The 26406-nt window shown below is 43.7% G+C and overlaps 1 protein-coding gene across 3 annotated transcripts in view; it reads right to left on the reverse strand.

The window, feature by feature from the left end:
• The window catches only part of LOC106567978 (cytospin-B-like), a 177955-nt gene that overhangs the window by 111524 nt on the left and 40025 nt on the right, over nt 1-26406 (reverse strand). For all 3 annotated transcript variants that reach the window (XM_014137916.3, XM_014137915.3, XM_045693566.2), the window contains exons 2-3: nt 10226-10414; nt 9600-9735 (exon numbers count right to left, since the gene is read on the reverse strand). In XM_014137916.3, coding sequence (XP_013993391.1) covers nt 9600-9735; nt 10226-10390 — 301 coding nt within the window. In that variant the 5' untranslated portion in view covers nt 10391-10414. The remainder of the gene's footprint in view (nt 1-9599; nt 9736-10225; nt 10415-26406) is intronic.

Raw genomic sequence — 26406 nt, forward strand, 5'->3', positions numbered from 1 at the left:
AGCACGTTTGGGTAGTGGCTGGTTACAGTACTGTGAGACTCAGGCGCGTGCCCGCGTCGCCCGAATGCTTTGTTTTCTTTCCTCTGTTTACCTAAACGCAGATTCCCGGTCGGAATATTATCGCTTTTTTACGAGAAAAATGGCATAAAAATGGATTTTAAACAGCGGTTGACATGCTTCGAAGTACGGTAATGGAATATTTAGAATTTTTTTGTCACGAATTGCGCCATGCTCGTGACCCTTATTTACACTTCGGATAGTGTCTTGAACGCACGAACAAAACGCCGCTATTTGGATATAACGATGGATTATTTTGGACCAAACCAACATTTGTTATTGAAGTAGCAGTCCTGGGAGTGCATTCTGACGAAGAACATCAAAGGTAATCAAACTTTTGTAATAGTAAATCGGAGTTTGGTCAGGGCTAAACTTGGTCGGTGTCTAAATGGCTAGCGTGATGGCTGGGCTATCTACTCAGAATATTGCAAAATGTGCTTTCACCGAAAAGCTATTTTAAAATCGGACACCTCGATTGCACAAAGGAGTTCTGTATCTATAATTCTTAAAATAATTGTTATGTTTTTTGTGAACGTTTATCGTGAGTAATTTAGTAAATTCACCGGAGGTTTGCGGGGGGTATGCTAGTTCTGAACGTCACATGCTAATGTAAAAAGCTGGTTTTTGATATAAATATGAACTTGATTGAACAAAACATGCATGTATTGTATAACATAATGTCCTAGGTGTGTCATCTGATGAAGATCATCAAAGGTTAGTGCTGCATTTAGCTGTGGTTTTGTTTTTTGTGACATTATATGCTAGCTTGAAAAATGGGTGTCTGATTATTTATGGCTGGGTACTCTGCTGACATAATCTAATGTTTTGCTTTCGCTGTAAAGCCTTTTTGAAATCGGACAGTGTGGTTAGATTAACGAGAGTCTTGTCTTTAAAATGCTGTAAAATAGTCATATGTTTGAAAAATTGAAGTTTTCGGATTTTAGAGGAATTTGTATTTCGCGCCACGCCCATCATTGGATATTGGAGCAGGTGTTCCGCTAGCGGAACGTCTAGATGTAAGAGGTTAACCAGCATGGCTACCACAGCATTCTGCAGCGATATGCCATCCCATCTGGTTTGTGCTTAGTGGAATTATCATTTGTTTTTCCACAGGACAATGACCTCCACAATCACCCGACCTCAACCCAATTGAGATGGTTTAGGAAGAGTTGGACCGCAGAGTGAAGGAAACAAGTGCTCAGCATATGTGGGAACTCTTCAAGACTGTTGGAAAATCATTCCAGGTGAAGCTGGTTAAGGGAATGCCAAGAATGTGCAAAGCGGTCATCAAGGCAAAGGTGGCTACTTTGAAGAATCTAAAATATATTTTCATTTATTTAACACATTTTTGGTTACTACATGATTCCATATGTGTTATTTCATAGATTTGATGTCTTCACTATTATTCTACAATGTAGAAAATAGTAAAACTTTTGACTCGTACTGTATGTCCGTCCAATACCTAATTGTAGGCCTAATATTTGTCTTTGGCTGACATGTCAATTTAAAGATAACCAGAGGTTTGTTGGATAAAGCTATTCCTCACAAACATATGACCGTTTGTGCTGTTTGTGACATAATTCTGTTAACAAACTTTGCATCTGCACTGTTATTCAAGTAAATGTGTTTTTGCAAAAATCTACAGTGGGAATTATTGTGCATAGAGTTGTATGGTTTGTTTGACTTGGCAATCATTGGTTATTGTTTGACACACATTTTAAAGTGAAAAATCTCAGCAAAAAGTGAAGAGTCTCAGTATCATTCTGTTAACATGGAATTACTCCAGGTATTTGGAAAGCCATTACAATACTTTTAACACAGGATGTAATATATCACAGACATTGAGGCGAGTGTAGCCTGATGAAATTCATCATTATCTCTGTCTCAAACCTGTATGTACAACGCATTCGGAAAGTATTCAGACTCCTTGACTAGTTCCACATTTTGTTACATGACAGCCTTATTCTAAAATGGATGAGATTGATGAGGGAGGGAAAAACAATCTACACCCAGTACCCCATAACGACAAAGCAAAAACTAGGTTTTATAAATGTTTGCAAATGTATATTAAAAAAACTAAAACAGAAATATCACATTTACATAAGTATTCAGACCCTTTACTCAGTACTTTGTTGAAGCACATTTGGCAGTGATTACAGCGTTGTCTTCTTGGGTATAACGCTACAAGCTTGGCACACCTGTATTTGGGGAGTTTCTCCCATTCTCCTCTGCAGATCCTCTCAAGCTCTGTCAGGTTGAATGGGGAGCCTCGATGCACAGTTATTCTCAGGTATCTCTACAGATATTCGTGTTCAAGTCCGGGCTCTGGCTGGGACACTCGAGGACATTCAGCGACTTGTCCCGAAGCCACTCCTGCATTCTCTTGGCTGTGTGCTTAGGGTCATTGTCCTGTTGGAAGGTGAACCTTTGCCCCAGTCTGAGGTCCTGAGCGCTCTGGAGCAGGTTTTCATCAAGAATATCTCTGTACTTTGCTACGTTCATCTTTCCCTCGATCCTGACTAGTATCCCAGTCCCTGCCGCTGAAAAACATCACCACAGCATGATGCTGCCACCACCGTGCTTCACCGTAGGGATGGTGGCAGGTTTCCTCCAGACGTGAGGCTTGGCATTCAGGCCAAATAGTTCAATCTTGGTTTCATCAGACCAGAGAATGTTGTTTCTCATGGTCTGAGAGTCCTTTAGGTGCCTTTTGGCAAACTCCAAGCGGGCTGTCATGTGCCTTTTACTGAGTGGCTTCCGTCTGGCCACTCTACCATAAATGCCTGATTGGTGGAGTGCTGCAGAGATGGTTGTCTTTCTGGAAGGTTCTCTTCCACAGAGGAACTCTGGAGCTCTGTCAGAGTGACCATCAGGTTCTTGGTCACCTCCCTGACCAAGGCCCTTCTCCCCCGACTGCTCAGTTTGGCCCGATGGACAGTTCTAGGAAGAGTCTTGGTGGTTCCAAACTTCTTCTGTTTATGAATGATGGAGGCCACTGTGTTCTTGGGGACCTTCAATGCTGCAGACATTTTTTGGTACCCTTCCCCAGATCTGTGGCTCGAAACAACCCTGTCTCGGAGCTCCACGGACAATTCCTTCGACCTCATGGCTTGGTTTTTGCTCTGACATGCAATGTCAACTGTGGGACCTTATAATGACAGGTGAGTGCCTTTCCAAATCATGTCCAATCAATTGAATTTACCACAGGTGGACTCCAATAAAGTTGTAGAAACATCTCAAGGATGATCAACGGAAACAGGATGCAACTGAGCTCAATTTCGACTGTCATAGCAAAGGGTCTGAATACATTTCTAAAAACCTGTTTTCGCTTTGTCATTATGAGGTGTTGTGTGTAGATTGATGAGGAAAATGTGTTATTTAATCCATTTTAGAATATGGCTGTAACGTAACAAAATTTAGAAAAAAGTGAAGGGGTCTGAATACTTCCATCGTGTATTGTACACACAGTAGGAACAGCAAGAGCACAGGCAAGCTGCAGTCAGCCATTCAGTCAGTCAAAGCCAGTTAAAGTAGGTCTAGTGTGATCAGATCCTGCTCCACCCTACTTTGTGGTATTCACACACAATGCTGCCAAACACATGAAATTGCACAGCGTTCTTCCACAATAGAGCTCACCAGCTTGTAGTCCAAATCCGGAAATTAGTTACCTCTGGTTCGTTCAGTCATTCCAATAGGGTAAATTAATTGGGAAAGCATGGTGTTTTGGGATAAACGCCGAAAATAAGGTCTGAGGTTAACACAGCCTTAGGAGATCATTTCATTCTAGGAGACATTATCAGTCAGTTAACATGATCTTTATGAATTATGAGGCCTTTATGTGCTTGTGCTTGTTTTGATGACATAAATTCTTAAAAATTCACAAAACGTGATGTTAGCTGATGGAAGATTATCTCATAGAACAAAACATGTAAAATCTCCTAAACCTGTGTTTAACACATAACTTATTGTCGGATTTATCCAAACACCCTCCAAAAACCCCATTAATTTCCCCATAGGCTTTGGCCAACAAGCCATGGCTGTGACGTGGTGGGGTTGGACCCAGGTGCAGAGAAGAGACCAGACGAGGAATCTGTGACTCAGGATCATGAATGGTCCTATATAGCGTGGAGTGATCTTCCGCAAATCCACCCTTAAGGGAAGATCACGGGTGGACAGCCACACCCGTTGACCCGGTCGGAGGAGCCGAAGAGGCCTTCGGTGCCGGTTTGCCTGGTGTTGGTGTCAGGCAGACGAGGGGAGCAAGGAGGATCGCGCTCTGATCCATGTGCAGAGACCTCATCGAATGAATGCCTCGGCTGATGGCACCCCGCTTCGCCCTCTTGTTCAGGAAACAGGGGGGGGGGACACACACACACACTCAAATGGCGACAGTCCAATGGACGAGTTCGGCAGTGTGTTGTGAGCATACTCAGCCCAGATGAGGCACTTGCTACAGTTGCTGGCCTGGTTGGAGACGAAACAGCGGAGGAACTTCTCCAGCTCCTGGTTGGCCTGCTCCGTTTGCTCATTCGACTGTGGGTGGAACCCCGAGGAGGGACTTACCAACACCCCCAAAAGGGAGAAGGCTTTACAATACCGTGCGACGAACTGGGGCCCACGATCTGAGACCATGTCCAGGGGAAGTCCGTGTAGTCGAAAGACATGGGTAATCATGAGATTAGCGGTCTCCTTTGCTGAGGGAAACTTAGGTAAGGCAATGAAATGGGCTGCCTTGGAAAACCGATTGACGGCCACCAGGATCGAGGTAAGCCCTTGGGATGGGGGTAAGCCTGTGATAAAGTCTACGGACAGGTGGGACCAGGGCTGGCTGGAGATTGGCAGAGGTTGGAGAAACCCAACCGGTCGCTGTTGTGAGGACTTGCTCTGGGCCCAGGTGGAGCAGGCCGTAACGAAGGATCTCACATCCTCAATCCTGTTGGGTAACCAGAATTTCCACCTCAGGAACTCCACTGTCCGATTAACCCCAGACCCCTAATTTAGAGGAGTGTCCCCATTGTAGTACTTGGGAACGGGCTGATCACGGAACATAAAATCTGTTAGTGCTTGTCAGACCGTGGTCTCAATACTCCTTATTACAGGGGCCACAATGCGGAAGCTGGGGATGATGAGCTCGTAGTCCCTCTCCTTGTTAGAGACATCGTGTTGGCGGGACAAGGCGTCTGCTTTCTGATTCTTGGATCCCGGGCGATAGGCTAGTGTGAAGTTGAACCTGTTAAAGAACAGAGCCCACCTAACCTGGTGAGCGTTTAACCTCTTGGCTTCTTGAATGGAGAACAAGTTCTTATGGTCCGTCCAAATCACGAAAGGATGAGGTGCCCCCTCCAACCAGTGTCTCCACCCCTTAAGGGTCCACTTAACTGCCAAGAGCCCCCGGTTGCCTACATCGTAGTTGTGTTCCGCTGGCGAGAACCGCTTGGAGAGAAAGGCACATGGGTGCAGTTTCTTGTCCCCCTTGTTCCGCTGTGAAAGGACCACCCCTGCCCCGGTGTCTGAGGCATCCACCTCTACCACAAAGGGACGGGTAGGATCAGGATGGACGAGGATGGGTCCGGAGGTGAAACATCCCTTGAGCTTCCCGAATGCCCTGTTGGCTTTGGGGTCCAGCAAAAACGTTTCAGGGACTGGCGGTTTAGGGCCGTGAGAGGCGCTGCCACCGCACCAAAGTTGCGTATATAAAAAGCCTGTAAAAATTGGCAAACCCGAGGAACCGCTGGACATGTTTGAGTGAGGTGGGACGGGGCCAGTCGATGACTGCTCTCACCTTTATGGGGTCCATTTGGATGCCGGCGGTAAAGATAATGTGGCCCGGGAAAGAAACTTGGGATACATGGAACTCACATGGAAGGGTTAGTCCTTATGCTCGGTTCAGTCAAAACCCAGACAGCATGTTATTCACATGCTTAGAAAATCATTACAAGAGCCTTAATTGTGTAATGCATTAAATACTTATGTGACATGGAACATATAATGCAATTCAAATTTCAGTGTAAAACAGACTATAAAGTATAGTTGAATCTAATATAAATTTATGGCAAATCCAAATGACTTTAAACAGTGAACAAGTCAAAATATTTAGAAAATATAGCCTATAATGAATGACAGCTGTAATTGAGACATCTATCTTGATGATTGATGTGTACAGTATGTGTCCAGTGTGTGAAAGTGTGATACAGTTACAGTATTATGCTGTCACAATGACAGAGCCCTGGGTTAATTTGCTATGGTTGTTATTGAGGTTCCAACACAGTCAACTCAGTCAAACATGTTCTGGGTGTTCTTTTGTTCCATGTCCTCATGCTCACCCATGTTGGAACCCCTGACTGACTGTCCCTAACACTAAACATCTGAGTGTGTAACTCACTAACAACAACCCAACACATTCACGCTTGCTGCACTAATGCACACACACACAAAGACACATACTTTATGTGTGTGCACACGCATCACACAAACACACACACACACACACACACACACACACACACACACACACACACACACACACACACACACACACACACAACACACAAATCTCTCTAAGGAGAACAATGATGATCATTCTTTCCTTTTCAATAAGCTCCGACCTATCCTATTGGAAAATAAGTCCTCATATTTTCCGTATCATGGCAGAACAAATGGCCACAGTTCAGAGAACTATTCAGAGGTCGTTAGAGGGGCAGACAACGATAATGTCCACTCACTGTGTCAGGTTTGGACCCAGAATCAATAGGAGACTACTCAGACAACCACCTGCATCCCAACAGGCCAGCTAGACACTGAACAGATATGAAAATAAAGAGGGGATTTCAGGGAAAGTTCTTTATAGCTTGTGTTGTAGAACTTGAGCCTTTTTAGCAAATCAGAGTGATGCTCTATGGCCCTCTAGTGGCCATCAGGGGAAGTTGTACCCGATATCTCTCTGGTTGTACATCACAGAGCAAAATGAGATCAGCAACAGGGACTACAACAAGGAGTGAAATGTGATTCTGAACTGATTATTGGAAAAACACCATTATCCTCTCTGATACGTAAATGCAGTGTGTGTGATTATTTCACACAGACAGATGACTCAGCATACAAAAAGTCAACAACAATATTTGATAGAATAACATTGATTGATATTTGGCCATTCAGTTACTTTTTGTAGGAAGGACCCAGAGTTTACATTTTATTTTCAGGTGGAATATTGTTTCATATGGATAACAAAGAAAGAGGAATTAAAAGGGACGTGTGATTGTGTGAGTGTGTTTCAAGTTTCATGTTTTATTAGTCATATTTACAGGATACACATGGTATACACCGTCCAACGAAATGCTTATTGCAGGTTCCTTCTCGACAATGCAATAACAATAAGAAATAAGAAAATATAATAATACAAACATAAAGTAAATGGCTCAGTAGAATAGAATAAACCTTTTAGCATAAGAATAACACACAATTTAGAGTCCAATATTTACACGTGTTTTGGGGAAGGGGGGATTGGAGGGTAGTGTTTAAATTGTGCAGTGTAATAATAAGAGTCTGATTGCAGCAGTTGTGATGTGTGTGTGTGTAGCATGCATGTACATATACAGTGCATTTCAGAAAGTATTCAAACCCCTTGACTTTTTCCACATTTTGTTAAGTTATAGCCTTATTCTAAAATGTATTAAATACAAATTTTCCCTCATCAATCTACACACAATACCACCTAACTACAAAGTGAAAACAGGTTTGTAGACATTTTTGCAAATTTAATACAAATAAAAAACAGAAACACCTTATTTACATAAGTATTCATACCCTTTTCTATGAAACTCAAAATTGAGCTCAGGTGCATCTTGTTTCCATTGATCATCCTTGAGATGTTTCTACAACTTTATTGGAGTCCACCTGTGGTAGATTCAATTGATTGGACATGATTTGGAAAGGCACACACCTGTCTATATAAGGTCCCACAATTGACATTGCATGTCAGAGCAAAAACCAAGCCATGAGGTTGAAGGAATTGTCCGTAGAGCTCTGAGACAGAATAGTGTCGAGGCACAGATCTGGGAAAGGGCACCAAAAAATGTCTGCAGTATTGAAGAACACAGTGGCCTCCAACATTCTTAAATGGAAGAAGTTTGGAACCACCAAGCCTCTTCCCGGCCAAAGTGAGCAATCAGGGGAGAAGGGCCTTGGTCAGGGAGGTGACCAAGAACCCGATGGTCACTCTGACAGCTCCAGAGTTCTTCTGTGGAGATGGGAGAACCTTCCAGAAGGACCACCATCTCTGCAGCACTCCACCAATCAGGCTTTTATGGTAGAGTGGCCAGAGGGACGCCACTCCTCAGTAAATGGCACATGACAGCCCGCTTGGAGTTTGCCAAAAGGCACCTAAAGACTCTCAGACCATGAAAAACAACATTCTCTGGTCTGATGAAACCAAGATTAAACTCTTTGGCCTGAATGCCAAGCGACACCTTTGGAGGAAACCTGGCACCATCCCTACGGTAAAGCATGGTGGTGGCAGCATCATGCTGTGGTGATGTTTTTCAGCGGCAGGGACTGGGAGACTAGTCAGGATCGGAAAAGATGAACGCCGCAAAGTACAGAGATCCTTGATGAAAACGTGGTCCAGGGCGCTCAGAACCAGACTGGGGCGAAGGTTCACCTTCCAACAGGACAACGACCCAAAGCACACAGCCAAGATAACGCAGGAGTGGCTTCGGGACAAGTCTCTGAACGTCCTTGAGTGGCCCAGCCAGAGCCCGGACTTCAACCCGATCGAACATCTCTGGAGACACCTGAAAATAGCTGTGCAGCAACGCTCCCCTTCCAACCTGACAGAGCTTGAGAGGATCTGCAGAGAAGAATGGGAGAAACTCCCCAAATACAGGTGTGCCAAGCTTGTACTGTCATACACAAGAAGACTCGAGGCTGTAATCGCTGCCAATGGTGCTTCAACAAGGGAGGCTTCAACAAAGAAGGCTCTGAATACTTATGTAAATGTCATATTTCAGCATTGAATTTTTAATACATTTGCAAAAATGTAAAAAAAACTGTTTTAGCTTTGTCATTATCGGGTATTGTGTTTTGATTGATGAAGAAAAAAATATGTAATACATTTTAGAATAAGGCTGTAATGTAACAAAATATGGAAAAAGTCAAGGGGTCTGAATACTTTCCGAATGCACTCTATGTGTGTGTGTGGGTGGTGGGGTGGAGGTTGGTTCTTCTATCCATGTGGGGACCTAAAATCCCCAAAAGTCCCCTCAAGGATAGTAAAACAAGAAAAATCCTCCCTTGTGGGGACTTTTCCCCAGGACAAAAGCTATTTTAAGCTTAGGTGATTCGGTTTAGGATTAGGGTTAGAATTAGGGTTAGGGTAATGGGTTAGTCGTTAGGTTTAAGTTTAAGTTTAGGAGTTAGGTTTAGGGTTTGGGTTTGGGTTAAGGTTAGGGAAAATAAGATTTTGAATGGAAATAAATGTTATGTCCCCAAGAGGATAGAAGAACAAAACGTGTGGGTGTGTGTGCACTGAACTATGGGTACCCTACCTGAGAGGCTGCGAGGTCTTCCTTCGGCCAGGTCAGAGATGGCCCCTGCAGTGACAGTCTTCTTCATGCGTGAGCCTGTGGCTGCTGCCCCCAGGGCAGGCTTGGCCAGTGTGTCATCACTACTGGCCCTCTTCAGCTAGAACAATACACACATACATACACACTCAGTCAGGATTTAGGAAACCACAGATTACCTTACCAATTGGAAAACATCCTCAATCTACTAGTATTAAATTGAAAAGCACTCTCTGGCAAATAATCATGTTGTCAGTGCAGCCCTTTTTGGTTCCAGGTAGAACCCTTTTGGGTTCAATGTAAAACCCTCTGTGGAAAGGGGACAGCTGAAGAACCCTTTTAGGTTCTAGATAGCACTTTTTTTCCTAAGAGTGTGTATGCTTTGTGACACCCCGCCGAGGTCAGTGTCTGTAGGTGATGCAGAGGTAGGCTAATTCAAACATTTATTTCAGTCATCCAAATGGAGAGAGATGCTCTTAGAAAAATGTAAGGGGTGGTATCTTCCCCTATCTCCCTCCCACCTGTCCCACTCCCAACCTCCCAACATTCATCAAGGAGATGTTGGGTGTTCAGTGGGGCCCCTGTCATCTACTGTGTCTGGCACCACTCACCCTGCTAAGGCGCAGGTCTGTGGCCAGGGTGTTGGAGGATCTGGAGGTTTTGATGCCTGTAGCTGTGGTGGAGGTGGTGGTAGAGGGGGCGAGGGAGGCTTGCTTGGCCCTCTCCTGGAGCCCTGGCTTGGGCAGCACTGCCTTGGCCATGCCCCCTTTCAGCATGACTCTGTCTGCTATACCTGCTGCCTACGATGGACAGGAGAGAGAGAGATAACAGGGTGTAAATATTATTATGAATACATGGGTATGACACAAATGCTTCAGTCATTGTGACCTCTGCTGGTTGAAATTATGAAGTAGAACTGAATCACGATTAGCCTATATATTCAATACGGGTTTACATTATTTAGCTTATTTCAATAAAAATAAGTGAAACATGGCCCGCAGTATTAGATAAAGTATTCCAGATTCACAGCAAAATAGGCTACCCTTTGGGTGGCCTTCTGTACAGGAAAAGATGACTAAATCTTGTCAAGCAGATAATGGGTACATTTGGTACAGTTGTAAAGTGAAAGGGAGACGACTGTAGGCCTATATGTCTGAGAGAAGGGAGAGTATAGAGTGTGTGAAGGGGTGGTTAGCGGATATGGTGCTGCCACTGATGGCATTTCAGCCTGTGCCAAGACATACAAGACATAAGCCAACAGTAGTCTGAGCAGAGTGAGAGGACAGCTGAGGTAGTGAGACTGTCAACTCCCGCTAGTCAGGACACATCCTGTTACAGAGCTGAGAAAACACAGCCTCCAGTCCAATCAGATCTCCTCCACACCACTGGGACTGGAAACCAAATATAACACAACACACTCAGACCACACTACTGAGGTGGTTTGAAGACACTTAACTAGGGGAAGATGAAGATTGTAATTTAACCGGCAGTGGCTTGGCATCAATAACCAATGCACATGTCTGTTAGATAAATATTCTGAATAGCCTACACATAATGAAAGATGATGTAGGCTAGTCTGTGTCCAGCAGACAGGTGGTGCTCTTAGCTTGGAGAGCCACTGACTGCTTTCTCCACTCTTTACTGTAATGAGCTTTACTACAGCTCCCTGTGGAACTCATTCATTTATTTGAAGCAAGGTGGGGAGGTGAGGTCTGAGGGAAGGGTATCCAAATCATTACTGACTGCACACACACACACACACACACACACACACACACACACACACACACACACACACACACACACACACACACACACACACACACACACACACACACACACACACACACACACACACACACACACACACACACACATATACACACACACACACACAAAGAAACACAGAGTGAGAGTGACTCATTTCTACCAGCATGTCACCTGTGCAACTAGAGGCGAAAAAACTCTAACTCAACTTTACTACACACACAGAAATGCATACAATGCTCTCCCTCACCCTCCATTTGGCAAATCTGACCATAACTCTATCCTCCTGATTTTTGCTTACAAGCAAAAACACAAACAGGAAGTACCAGTGTCGCGACGAATACGGAAGTGGTCCGATGAAGCGGATGTTAAGGTACAGGACTGTTTCGCTAGCACAGGCTGGAATATGTTCTGGGATTCATCTGATGGCATTAAGGAAATTATCATATCAGTCATCGGCTTCAATAATAAATGAATGGACGATGCAGTCTCCACAGTGAACCTACATCCCTACCAGATGCCATGGATTACAGGCAACATCCACACTGAGCTAAAGGCTAGAGCTGCCACTTTCAGGGAGCGGGACACTAATACAGACGCTTATAAGAAGTCCCGCTACGACCTCCGACGAGCCTTCAAACAGGCAAAGAGTTAATACAGGACTAAGATCGAATCCTACTATGCCGGCTCTGAGTTCGTCGGATGTGGAAGGGTATTTCAAAACTATCACAGATTACAAAGGGAAACCCAACCGCGAGCTGCCCAGTGACGCGAGTCTACTAGATGAGCTAAATGCCTTCTATGCTCGCTTCAAGGCAAGCAACACTGAACCATGCATGAGAGCACCAGCTGTTCCCAGATGCTTTCTGTAGCTGATGTGAGTAAAACCTTAGATCAGGTTAACATTAACAAGGCCGCAGGGCCAGGCAGATTACCAGGACGCGTACTCAGAGCATGCGCTGACCAGCTGGCAAGTGTCTTCAATAACATCTTCAACCTCTCTCTGACCCAGTCTGCTATACATACAGTTGAAGTTGAGAGTTTACATACACCTTAGCCAAATACATTTAAACTCAGTTTTTCACAATTCCTGACATTTAATCCTAGTAAAAAGTCCCTGTCTTAGGTCAGTTAGGATCACCACTTTATTTTAAGAATGTGAAATGTCAGAATAATAGTAGAGAGAATGATTTATTTCAGCTTTTATTTCTTTCATCACATTCCCAGTGGGCCAGAAGTTTACATACACTCAATTAGTATTTGGTAGCATTGACTTTAAATTGTTTAACTTGGGTCAAACATTTTGGGTAGCCTTCCACAAGCTTCCCACAATAAGTTGGGTGAATTTTGGCCCATTCCTCCTGACAAAGCTGGTGTAACTGAGACAGGTTTGTAGGCCTCCTTGCTCGCACATGCTTTTTCAGTTCTGCCCACAAATTGTCTATAGGATTGAGGTCAGGGCTTTCTGATGGCCACTCCAATACCTTAACTTTGTTGTCCTTAAGCCATTTTGCCACAACTTTGGAAGTATGCTTGGGGTCATTGTCCATTTGGAAGACACATTTGCGACCAAGCTTTAACTTCCTGACTGATGTGTTGAGATGTTGCTTCAATATGTCCACATAATTTTCCTGTCTCATGATGCCATCTATTTTGTGAAGTGCACCAATCCCTCCTGCAGCAAAGCACCCCCACAACATGATACTGCCACCCCCGTGCTTCACGGTTGGGATGGTGTTCTTCGGCTTGCAAGCATCCCCCTTTTTCCTCCAAACATAACGATGGTCATTATGGCCAAACAGTTCTATTTTTGTTTCATTAGACCAGAGGACATTTCTCCAAAAAGTACGATCTTTGTCCCCATGTGCAGTTGCAAACCGTAGTCTGGCTTTCTTATGGCGGTTTTGGAGCAGTGGCTTCTTCCTTGCTGAGCGGCCTTTCAGGTTTTGTTGATATAGGACTCGTTTTACTGTGGATATTGATACTTTTGTACCTGTTTCCTCCAGCATCTTGACAAGGTCCTTTGCTGTTGTTCTGGGATTTATTTGCACTTTTCGCACCAAAGTATGTTCATCTCTAGGAGACAGAACGTACTATTATTTGAACAGACTGCTTGTACAGATGAATGTGGTAGGCGTTTGGAAATTGCTCCCAAGGATGAACCAGTCTTGGCTGATTTATTTTTATTTTCCCATGATGTCAAGCAAAGACACACTGAGTTTGAAGGTAGGCCTTGAAATACATCCACAGGTACACCTCCAATTGACTCAAATGATGCCAATTAGCATATCAAAAGATTCTAAAGCCATGACATCATTTTCTGGAATTTTCCAAGCTGTTTAAAGGCATAGTCAACTTAGTGTATGTAAACTTCTGACCCACTGGAATTGTGATACAGTGAATTATAAGTGAAATAATCTCTGTAAACAATTGTTGGAAAAATTACTTGTGTCATGCACAAAGTAGATGTCCTAACTGACTTGCCAAAACTATAGTTTGTTAACAAGACATTTGTGGAGTGGTTGAAAAACGAGTTTTAATGACTCCAACCTAAGTGTATGTAAACTTCCGACTTCAACTGTACAGATACAGTGCCTTCAGAAAATATACCCCATCATACCCCTTGACATATTCCACATTTTGTTGTATTACAGCCTGAATTCCCCCCCAAAATTGATCACACATCTACACGCAATACCCCATAATGACAAAGTAAAAACAGGTTCTTAGAAATGTTTGCAAATGTATTGAAAATTAAATACAGACATCTAATTTACATAAGTATTCACACCCCTTTGCTATGACACTGCAAATTGAGCTCAGGTGTATCCAATTTCCATTGATCATCCTTGAGATGTTGCTACAAATTGATTGGTGTCCACCTGTGGCCTATTTAATTGATTGGACATGATTTAGTAATAAACACACCTGTCTATATAAGGTCCCACAGTTGACAGTGCATGTCAGACAGAAGCTACACCATGAAGTCCAAGTAACTGTCTGTAGATCTCAGAGAGAATTGTGATGAGGCATATCTGGGAAAGGGTATAAAACCATTTCTAGAGTGTTGAACGTTTCCAAGAGCAGTGTTCTCCATCATTGGTAAATTGAAAAAATATGGAACTACACAGACTCTGCGTAACTGACCAAACTGAGCAACCGGGCAAGAAGGACCTTAGTCAGGGAGGTGACCAAGAACCCAATGACCATTCTGACACAACTACAGAGTTTCTTGGCTGAGATAGGAGAACCTGCCAGAAGAACAACAGTCTTCACCAATCTGGGTTTATGGTAGAGTGACCAGACGGAAGCCACTCCAGAGAAAAAGGCACATGACAGCACGTCTGGAGTTTGCAAAAAGGTACATGAAAGACTACAACCATAAGGCAAAATATTCTGTGGTCTGAATGCAAAGCACTATGTCTGAAGAAAACCAGGCACAGCTCATCACCTGTCTAACACCATCCCTACCGTGAAGCATGGTGGTGGCAGCATCATCCTATGGGCATGCTTTTGAGTGACAGGGACTGGGAGACTGGTAAGAATAGAGGAAACAATGAATCGAGCTAAATACAGGCAAATCCTTGAGATCCTGCTTCAGAGTGCAAACAACAGACTGGGGAAAAGATGTACGTTCCATCAGGACAATGACCCCAAGCATACAGCCAAAGTAATGCTGGGATGGCTTCAGAACAAGAATGTGAAAGTCCTTGAGTGGCTCAGGCAAATCGCAGACACGACAGATTAGAAAGGGAAACCCAACCGCGAGCTGCAGATTGCTGTTCACCACCGCCCCCCACCTTACTTAAAGCCTTTTATTTTGGGGTGTTGCTATAGGCCACCAAGTCAGTATCTAAATAATGTGTGTGAAATGTTTGATAGTGCATGTGATGCAAACAGAGAGGTCTACCTTCTTGGGGACCTGAATATTGGCAGCTTTTCATGAAGCTGTCCTCTCAAGAGGAAGCTTCTTTCTGTAACCAGTGCCTGTAATCTGGTTCAGGTTATTAATCAACCTACCGAGGTGTTTACAAACACTACAGGAACAAGATAATCTACATGTATCAATCACTTTTTTACTAATACTGTAGACCTTTGTTCTAAAGCTGTATCTGTACCCATTGGATGCAGTGATCACAATATAGTGGCTATATCCAGGAAAGCCAAAGTTCCAACAGCTGGGCCTAAAATAGTGTATAAGAGATCATACAAAATACTTTGCTGTGACTCTTATGTGGATGATGTTAAAAATATTTGTTGGTCTGATGTGATTAATGAGGAGCATCCAGATGCTGCACTTGATGAATTTTTGAAATTGCTTTTTCCAATTACTGATAAACATGAACCTGTTAAGAAACTGACTGTTAGAACTGTTAAGGCTCCATGGATTGATGAGCAATTGAAAAACTGTATGGTTGAAAGAGATGGGGCAAAAGGAGTGGCTAATAAGTCTGGCTGCACATCTGACTGGTTGACTTACTGCAAATTGAGAAATTATGTTACTAAACTCAACAAAAAAATTGAAGAAACCGTATTATGAAGCCAAGATCAATTATATAAATAATGATGGGAAAAAAACTCCATCTTTCATATTTTATTTTAATGATTACTTAATTGGCACAGTGGGCAAACTTAGGAAGGAAATGCCAACAATGAACAGTGAGCCACTGTATTCAAACATAAAAAAACTAATAATGAAAGAAAACCATTGCAAGTTTGAATTTTGTAAAGTTAGTGTAGGAGGTGTGGAAAAATGTATAATGACAAACCTCCTGGCATTGACAACTTGGATGGAAAGCTACTGAGGATGGTAGCTGACTCTATAGCCACTCCTATCTGTCATATCTTTAATCTGAGCCTAGAGGAACGTCTTTGTCCTCAGGCCTGGAGAGAAGCCAAAGTAGTGTATGTAAACTTCCGACTTCAACTGTACACGTTTCAAGCAGACCACCATAGTCCCTGTGCCCAAGAAAGCCAAGGTAACCTATAGTCTGGCTTTTAACCTAAATGGGTCTTACCTGTTTAAATAAAGATTCAAGAAAAATAATAAATAAAGTCTAAATAACTTTTGCCCCGTAGCACTCACATCTGTAGCCATGAAATGCTTTGAAAGGCTGGTCATGGCTCACATCAACACCATCATCTCAGACAAACTGGACACATTTCAATTCGCATACCGCCCCAACAGATCCACAGATGACACAATCTCTACTGCACTCCACACTGTCCTCTCCCACCAGGACAAGAGGAACATCTATGTGAGAACGCTGTTCATTGACTACAGCTCAGCGTTCAACACCATAGTGCCCTCCAAGCTCATCACTAAGCTAAGGACCCTGGGACTGAACACCTCCCTCTGCAACTGGATCCTGGACTTCCTGATGTGCCGCCCCCAGGTGGTGAGGGTAGACACATCCACCACACTGACTCTCAACATGGGGGCCCCTCAGGGCTGTGTGCTTAGTCCCCCCCTGTACTCCTTGTTCAACCAAAACTGCGAGGCCACTCACGACTCCAACACCATCATTAAGTTTGCTGATGACACCACGAGGGTATGCCTGATCACCGACGATGATGCGACAGTGTGGTCTAACCACTAGGCTAGACAATGCCCGCCATGTGATCGGGTCCTTCTCACAGGCATCGCAGCTCCGAAGTAGGCTATAAGTGAAAACAGACACATCGGGGAAGCAACAGCAGGTAGCCTAGTGGTTAGAGTGTTGGACTAGTAACCGAAAGGTCGCAAGATTGAATCCCGAGCTGATAAGGTAAAAATCTGCCGTTCTGCTCCTGAGCAAGGCAGTTAACACACTGTTCCTAGGCCGTCATTGAAAATAAGAATTTGTTCTTAACTGACTTGCCTAGTTAAATAAAGAAAAAAGAAAAACAAGGTGCATATTGAAGATGTTAGAACTGTCCACATTTACTTTTCATCAGCCAACAAGATGAGTAACATTAGCCTATGTCAATCTATTATCCCTTTAGTAGAAAAGTTGACTTATTCTATTGGTCAGCTTGTCGTTCTGTGCAAGAATGACAGAGATGAAAATATAATTTAAAAAGTTTAAAACAGGGAAGATCTAAAGACGCAACAACAAACATGGGTTGTTAAATTGCAAAAAAAATGTATATATAAAACATGCAGCAACACTCCCTATCCAACCTGACAGAGCTTGAGAGGATCTGCAGAGAAGAATGGGAGAAACTCCCCAAATACAGGTGTGCCAAGCTTGTAGTGTCATACCCAAGAAGACTCAAGGCTGTAATCGCTGCCAAAGGTGCTTCAACAAAGTACTGAGTAAAGGGTCTGAATACTTATGTAAATGTGATATTTAAGTTTTTTATTTTTAATCCATTTGCAACAATTTAAAAAAAAAACAGTTTTTGCTTTGTCATTATGGGGTATTGTGTGTAGTTTGATGAGGGGAAAAAACGGTTTTAATCCATTTTAAAATAAGGCTGTAAGGTAACAAAATATGAAAAAAAGTCAAGGGTCTGAATACTTTACAAATGCACTACATTTGTAATTAAAAGTCTCATTGAAGTTTGGCTACATTTTCAGGTGCCTCCCTCATGTCAGCATCGGTCTGGACATGACAGATAGTCGCCAATACTCATAGTCGCCAATACTCATAGGCTATCACCTACTCTTTGACATGTAGGCTAATTATTTACGTACAATTATGTTTTTCTTAGTAAAACAACTTTAAAGTACTACTTAAGTCGTTTTATGAGTATCTGTACTTTACTAGTTATATTTTGGACAACTTTGACTTTACTACATTCCTTAAGAAAATAATGTACTTTTTACTTCATACATTTTCACAGACACCCAAAAGTACTAGTTATATTTTGAATGCTTAGCAGGACAGGAAAATGGTCCAATTCACACACTTATCAAGAGAACATCCTTTATCATCCATACTGCCTCTGATCTGGCAGACCCACTAAACACAAATTCTTCGTTTGTAAATTATGTTTTTTTTTTCTGGTGCCGTCTGATTTGCTTAATATAAGGAATTTGAAATTATTTATACTTTTACTTTTGATACTTAAGTCTATTTTAGCAATTAAATGTACTTTTGATATTAAGTATATGTAAAACCAAATACTTTTAGACTTTTACTCAAGTAGTATTTTACTGTGTGACTTTCACTTTTGCAATTTTCTATTAAGGCATCTTTACTTTTACTCAAGTATGACAATTGGGTACTTTTTCCACCACTGTGTACATACATCAATGTGTCTGGTGTCCTACATCAATAAAAGGGGTCAGCTGAGGGCTTAGGGCAGACATCTCTTTCTCTCCCTCCCTCTATCTACTCCCATTCACTTACTCTCTCTTTCTCCCTCTCTTTTACTCCCACTCTAGCTTACTCTTTATCTATCCCCCTACTCTCTTACTCCCACTCTCTCTGTATCGCTCTCATCACTGTTGCAGTGATCAAAATGATTATAATGCTTGAAGCATAGCTTCCGCATTTACCCTAGTTACTGTAGCATACAGCATAGACCTAAAGTTAACATTTCTATTGCAGGAAGGCCTATTTAGAATCATATTGAGTCGTTCTCAGAAGTACTTCAACTCTACAATGAACTAAAAAGCTAATCTAAGCAAAGGGCACTTCTGCATTATAATAAGTTGCATTAAAATCTAGACATAATTCTTTGAGATCCAAACAGTGCATCCTAAGAGATAGCAGGCCAGAAAGGGCAAAACGAAGGGAAAGTGAGATGTCACCACATTCGGCAGATCAGTCAGGGAACAATGCAGGGTGGATGTGTTCTTCAAACATTAACATCACAGTTAGTCTACCTCCAGCCCTAACACTGCAAGGCATTTAGCACATTTAACGTGACATGGTACAAGCAGCTTGCCTCTTATTTTTTGACCAGGCTTTCACACAACCTCCTGGGGTGTATATTGAAAGGCAGCATGAGCAGGAATAAAACCAAGCTGGCTTCCTAGAAAAACCATCTACCCAGATCTGGGTTCAAGTGGTATTTTAAATCTTTAAAATAGTTTGAGATGCCAGCCAGGTGGGCAGAGTTTTGCCCTTTTGGAAATGTTCCATTAGTTCCATTGCGCCGGGCAAATTCAATAAAGTATTTTATAGATTTCAAATACTATTTGAATCCATTGAACCCAGGTCTGCTGATCTATAGAAGGTGGTTGTCTCCTTAGGAAAGATACCAAATTCACTTTTTTTAAATATATATTTGTTTTATATTGAACTGTAAATAGAGAACCTGCAGGTCCTTACAGTCTTATCTGATTGGTTCTTCTATCCATGTGGTTACCTAAAATCCCCAAAAGTCCCCACAAGGCTAGTAAAACAATTCTCCCTCGTGGGGACATTTCTCACATCCCCATGAGGACAAAGGCTATTTTAAGCTTAGGGGTTAGGTTTAGGGTTAGGGTTAGGGCAATTAGGGCTATACTTACGGTACGGGTAAGGGGTTAGCCTCTCTGGGACATGTGGGCTAGCGTCCCACCCGCGTTACACACTATTCAACAGCCAGTGAAATAGCAGGGCGGCAAATTCAAAACAACAAAAATCTCATAATTAAAATTTCTCAAACATACAACTATTATATCCCATTTTAACCCTTCCGTTGTCCTCCCATTCTGCCTACTCCCCGTGTCCCGGGCGGGTCACCCTGTCCCGTCTCGGCTAAAGGCCCAGAGAGCACAAGTGTGACAGTAGGCGTGCGAACAGCCTTTGCAGATGTATTTCTTACACCTGCAGCACGCCGTGTGTGTCTTGGCGTCCTTCTTGGGCGGGCAGAGCTGACACCTCTTCCTCTTACTCGCCACTAGCGGGGCGGCGGCCGGGCCAGCGGCGTGCTCCCGGGCTGGCGGAGGAGCCGCGTCGCGGTCGGCACTCTGCAGGACTTTGACAAGCGCGGACGCGGCTTCGGTGCGGGGGAGACGCTGCCTTCTTTGTATCAAGGGCTTGACAAGCACCTTTCCCACTGCTCCAGGAACACCCTCCTCTTGTTCCGCTTCCGAGGCATCCAGTCGGGCTTGATCTCTCGCCATATGACAAAGGCGTTGTAGGAGGACACGTCGAGGATGTTGTGGAAGATGAACAGGGGCCAGCGGGCAGTCATCCGTCTGCAGCTGTAGGTGCCGACCACCTTGTCTAGGTTGTCCACGCCGCACTTGTTGCGGTTGTAGTCTAGGATGAGGGCCGGCTTCCGGTCACGGCGATCGCTAACGTCGGCCTCCGTGTGCAGCGTGCTCAGGAGTAGCACGTACTTATTTCTCTTTGCCAGGTAGGCCACCAGAGTGGCGGTGGGCGTGAAGGCGAACCTGGAGGACGAGACCTGTCTGCCCTTTGACTGGAGCAGCGCGGGAGGGAGCTCGGGCTTGTTCTTTCGCACCGTGCCGACCATGGTGAGGTTCCTCTCGAGGAGCCGCTGGCCGAGTTCGTAGGAGGTGAAGAAATTGTCGCAGGTGACGTTGTGACCACCGGGCAACCCCTGTGTGAGATCGAGGACGACGCGCGCGCCCTGGTTCTTCTCGGGGGCTCCGCCGGCCGCCTTACCGGTGTAGACTTGCATCTTCCAAGCGTAGCTGGACTTGGCGTCGCAGGCCACCCACGACTTGATGCCGTATTTGGCCAGCTTGCTGGGGATGTACTGTCGGAAAGGACAGCGCCCTTTTGGGAGAGGGAGAGGAAGGAGATTAGCGGCGGCGGCGGCGATGACGCTGCTACTGATGCTGCTGCTGACGCTGACGCTACCTCTCTATACTACCGCTGGCTCATCAAGCGTCACGTTCGGGGTCGTATTCCTCGCCGTCTTCGTCTTCCGAAACGTCCCCCTCTTCGGAATCGCAAAAGTCTTCTTCGTCTTCTCGGTCGAGGAGGCTATCTGTTCCAGGACCTGAGCCGCGCTGAAACCGGGACCGTGGCGAGGCGTCGGCCTCGCGCTCAGCGGGGTCGTATTCCTCGCCGTTGTCCTCATCGTCGTCCTCGTTGTCCTCATCTTTTTCTTTTTCTTCTTCTTCTTCCTGACAATATTAGTAGCCTCTCTACGGCCGGCCGACTGCACGCTGACGCGCCGCGCCCGGCCCGGGGGGTCACTATAACCCGTCCAACGGCTGGGGGGGGGGGGGGGGGTTACAACATACGCATTGCTAACACATGGGGGTCTCTCTGACCCGGCCTGGACGCGGGGGGGAACGGCTCCTAACACATGGCCGAGCTGGGGGCTCGCTCTGACCCGGCCTGGACAACTGCAGAGGGGGTTATAACATACGCATTGCTAACACATGGCCGAGCCAGGGGGTCTCTCTGACCCGGTCTGGACGCGCGGGGGGGGGACGGCTCCTAACACATGGCCGACACATTGCTAACACATGGCCGACCCGGGGGGTCGCTCTGACCCGGCCTGGACAACTGCAGAGGGGGTTATAACATACGCATTGCTAACACATGGCCGAGCCAGGGGGTCTCTCTGACCCGGACTGGACGTGGGGGAACAGCTCCTAACATATGGCCGAGCCAGCGGGTCGCTCTGACCCGGCCTGGACAACGGGAGGGCTAACACATGGCCGGGCCCGGGTCTCTCTGACCCGGCCTAGACGCGGGGGAACGGCTCCTAACACATGGCCGAGCCAGCGGGTCGCTCTGACCCGGCCGAGACAACGGGAGGGTTATAGATAATCTTCTCGTTAATCCAACCACATTGTCCGATTTCAAAAAAGGCTTTACGGCGAAAGCATAACATTAGATTATGTTAGGACAGGGCCTAAACAAGAAAAACCACACAGCCATTTTCCAAGCAAGGAGAGGTGTCACAAAAAACAGAAATACAGCTAAAATGAATCACTAACCTTTGATGATCTTCATCAGATGACACTCCCAGGACTCAATGTTACACACTACATGTATGTTTTGTTCGATAAAGTTCATATTTATATCCATAAACCCCATTTTACATTGGCGCGTGATGTTCAGAAAATGTATTCCCTCCAAAACCTCCGGTGAATGAGCACATCAATTTACAAAAATACTCATCATAAACGTTGATAAAATTTACAACAGTTATTGAAAGAGTTATAGATACACTTCTCCTTAATGCAACCGCTGTGTCAGATTTTAAAGTAGCTTTATGGCGAAAGCACATTTTTCAATATTCTGAGTACAGAGCTCAGCCATCAAAGCAAGCTATACAGTTACCCGCCAAGTTCTGGAGTCAACTAAACTCAGAATTAGTATTATAAATCTTCACTTACCTTTGCTGATCTTCGTCGGAATGCACTCCCGGGACTCCCACTTCCACAAGAAATGTTTGTTTTGTTCGATAAACTCCAAATTTATGTCCAAATACCTCCGTTTTGTTCGCGCGTTCAGATCACTAATCCAAAGGCATAACACGCGAGCGCAAAACCAGAGACGAAAAGTCAAATAGTTCCATTACCATTCGTAGAAACATGTCAAACGATGTTTACAATCAATCCTTAGGGTCTTTTTAACAAAAATCTTCCATAATATTCCAACCGGACAATAGCATATTCATTACAGAGGAAAAAGAAGGAAGGGCACGCCTGCGTGCCGTAAACAACTCATTGGTCCCAGGCTTGAGTCAGCTCCTATTCTCTACCCAGTAACAGTAGAAGCATAAAACAAGGTTTTAAAGACTGTTGACATCTAGTGGAAGACTTAGGAAATGCAAAATGACCCCACAGACACTGTAGTTTGAATAGGGATTAGATAGAAAAACTACAAGCCACTTCCTGGTTGGATTTTTTCTCAGGTTTTTGCCTACCATATGAGTTCTGTTATACTCACAGACATCATTCAAACAGTTTTAGAAACTTCAGAGTGTTTTCTATCCAAATCTACTAATAATATCCATATCCTACCTTCTGGGCCCGAGTAGCAGGCAGTTTAATTTGGGCACGTTATTCATCTGAATTTCTGAATACTGCCCCCTGTCACCAAGAAGTTAACCTAAACCTAACCCACTAAGGTTTTAGGTTAGTTTTAGGGGTTCGAATGGAAATATATTTTAGGTCTCCACGAGGATAGAAGAACAAAACGTGTGTGCTGTGTGTGTGTGTGTGGCCCATCATATAATGTTGCTAGGGCCCACTGTCTTCTCCTCATGCCTGTGTGAATATCATCCATCCACACTTGCCTTTTCACAGACAGGTCTGGTACTGTACCTCAGCTAGATAGGCAAATGCATGTGACAATAGTTAGGCATATGTAAATCATATCAAAACATGTAAAGCCAAGTTGAGGAAGTGAGAAAAAATTTAGGAAAAGCTAAGAGCAGCTTTAAATTTGAAAATGTAGTGAAATTGAGAAATAACAGAAATTGAGGAAGCAAACACTGAGGTAATGTCTGTTAAATAATCATGAGTCAAAAGCAGTTAAGAGAAAGACTTATTAGCTAAGATTTTGAAATCAGCTTACTACTTCACTGTTTGTAAAACACTGACCCTGTCTCTGCAGTACGCTGAGACAGAGCCTGGGCCTATATAGGCAAAGTCTGCATCCTGACAAAGACACAAGGGCCACATTTGTTTTCACCTTCATAGTAGTGCATGACTCAAGGTTAGGGCTGTGGCAGTCACGAAATTTCGTCAGCCGGTGATTGTCAAGCAAATAACTGTCGGTCTCACAGTAACTGACCGTTAATTAAAATAAACACATTTAGCATCTCCTGGCTTCCACACATAGCCTACAAGCCACTGATACAGACCTTTGGAACATTTACATTTTTAAAGTCTAATAAATCCATATAATATAGCCTACACCTTCACAATAAATCCATTATTTATTTTATACAGGTCTAATAAAGCATGATATGAAGAAAATGTACTCCATTTCAGAAGAACAGAATAGCAAACTCTGGTCCTGATCTGGCTATGCCAAATGGCTGGGAGTTACACTAGTTCATTTTGCAGACAAGATTTGCTTAGAATTCCATGGCATTATCTTATAGTATGAAAAATACAGGTGAACAAAGCTGAAAAAAATATAAATATTATCTCAAGTGATTTGAGGGAATGCGCACAGGCTATTCTGTGTTGAGCGGTTAACAAAGAAATAGGTACTCCTATATGCTTAATTTAGAGTTATTAATGTAACTTTAGTTGTTCTACAAACGTTGGGCTATATGTTTTCATTTATAATACATTGTAAGGCTGCATGATGAGACTAATGATGATTTGAAAAAAGTAGCTTGAAAGGCATGAGCTCCGCTTAGTTTTTTGCACAGCCTGTACAGACTCCAATAGTCTTTCATTCACAATTTGACAAGCACTTGATAATGCCTCAAATTTTACAGTGGCATCCCTTTTGTGGCCGTAATGCACCCTAAAAAATCCATGTCTTTTGCGGCCAGTGGCCGTTGTGCCCTTGGACCGGAGTGCTGCATTGTGCTCTTCTCCCTGAGAACTGCATGCTCCTAAGCACCTCTCACTCACATGGCTCTCCATCACGTGATTGGGTCTTTCTCACAGGCTACAAGTGAAGACAGACACATCGGGGACACAACTGTGCGCGTCCTTATCCAATTCCGATGTGCATATTGAAGCTTATGTATGCCAATTAGGCTCTAAACCCCTTGTAAAACGAATGAATGTGCTTAATTTTAAGAAGTTATTTGGCTACTTTAGTTGTGATACAAACCTTATCAAAACATATAGGCCTACGGGCTAGGCTACATGAGGTGTGCGACTATGATTCGAAATGCCTGACAGCTTCAAAGACGTTTTGGACACTACAGTGAAAATGGTTAACTTTGTTAAAGCAAGGCCCCTGAACTCTCATGTATTTACTGTATTATGCAATGATATGGGCAGTGACCTTGTAACGCTTTTACAACATACAGAAGTGCGCTGGTTATCAAGAGGCAAAGTATTGTCAAGTTTTTTTTAATTGAGAGACGAGCTTAAAGTTTTCTTTACTGACCATAACTTTCACTTGTCTGACCACTTGCATGATGATGACTTTCTCACACAACTGGCCTATCTGGGTGATGTTTTTTCTCGCCTGAATGATCTGAATCTAGGATTACAGGGACTCTCCGCAACTATATTCAATGTGCGGGACAAAATTGAGGCTATGATTAAGAAGTTGGAGCTCTTCTCTGTCTGCATTAACAAGGACAACACACAGGTCTTTCCATCATTGTATGAATTTTTGTGTGCAAATGAACTGAAGCTTAAAGACAATGTCAAATAGTTTTATATGTAAGATGGTTAAATAAATGGATTATTATACTATTATTTCTGCCCTGGTCCTATAAGAGCTCTTTGTCACTTCCCACGAGCCGGGTTGTGATAAAACTCACACCCATTCTTATGTTTAATAAATGTATCGTATAGTGTGTGTGTGTGGCAGGCTTACAATGATGGCAAAAAACAACATTTGAGAGTGTGCTGTCCCTGGTGCTAGAGGGGGTACACAGCTGGAGGTTGAATGTTTGAAGGGGTACGGCACTATAAAACGTTTGGGAACCACTGGCATAGCCTATAGAAATGTTGCACAACATGAGCTCATGGGCTCTCATGAAGGGTTTGATTAGATTTTTGACACATTTGCATTGATGTCAGAGTGATTAGAGGAACAATAGAGTGCTGAGTCCCAACGAGGCAGTTAGCAAGTTTGGTAGGCTACTAATGACCATCAGCAGCATCAGAGCTTGGAGAAGCCTAATTACCGTGACCGCCGGTGTGACGGTAATACGGTCACTGCAACAGCCCTACTCAAGGTTTAGTTTTTATACTGTCAGGACACAGTTATGTAAAGATAACCTTTAATGTTCCTCAGCAGTGAGAGGAGGACAATTACTAGACTGAGTGTGTCCTCCATCAAAATGATCTAATTATGACAAACCCAATGTCTTAGAAAGAGAGAGAGAGCGAGAGAGAAAGACATCAGAATATGAAAGCTGACTTTATTTATTAAATTGAAGTCTTCTTGATGACAGCAGGTTTCACTAATTTCACTTCAAACATTTTCACAAAAACATGATATTTCTCAGGAAATATGAGTCATGT

The sequence above is a fragment of the Salmo salar genome, chromosome 13, assembly GCF_965601325.2.
Source record: "Salmo salar chromosome 13, fSalSal1, whole genome shotgun sequence".
NCBI classification, from domain to species: Eukaryota; Metazoa; Chordata; class Actinopteri; order Salmoniformes; family Salmonidae; genus Salmo; species Salmo salar.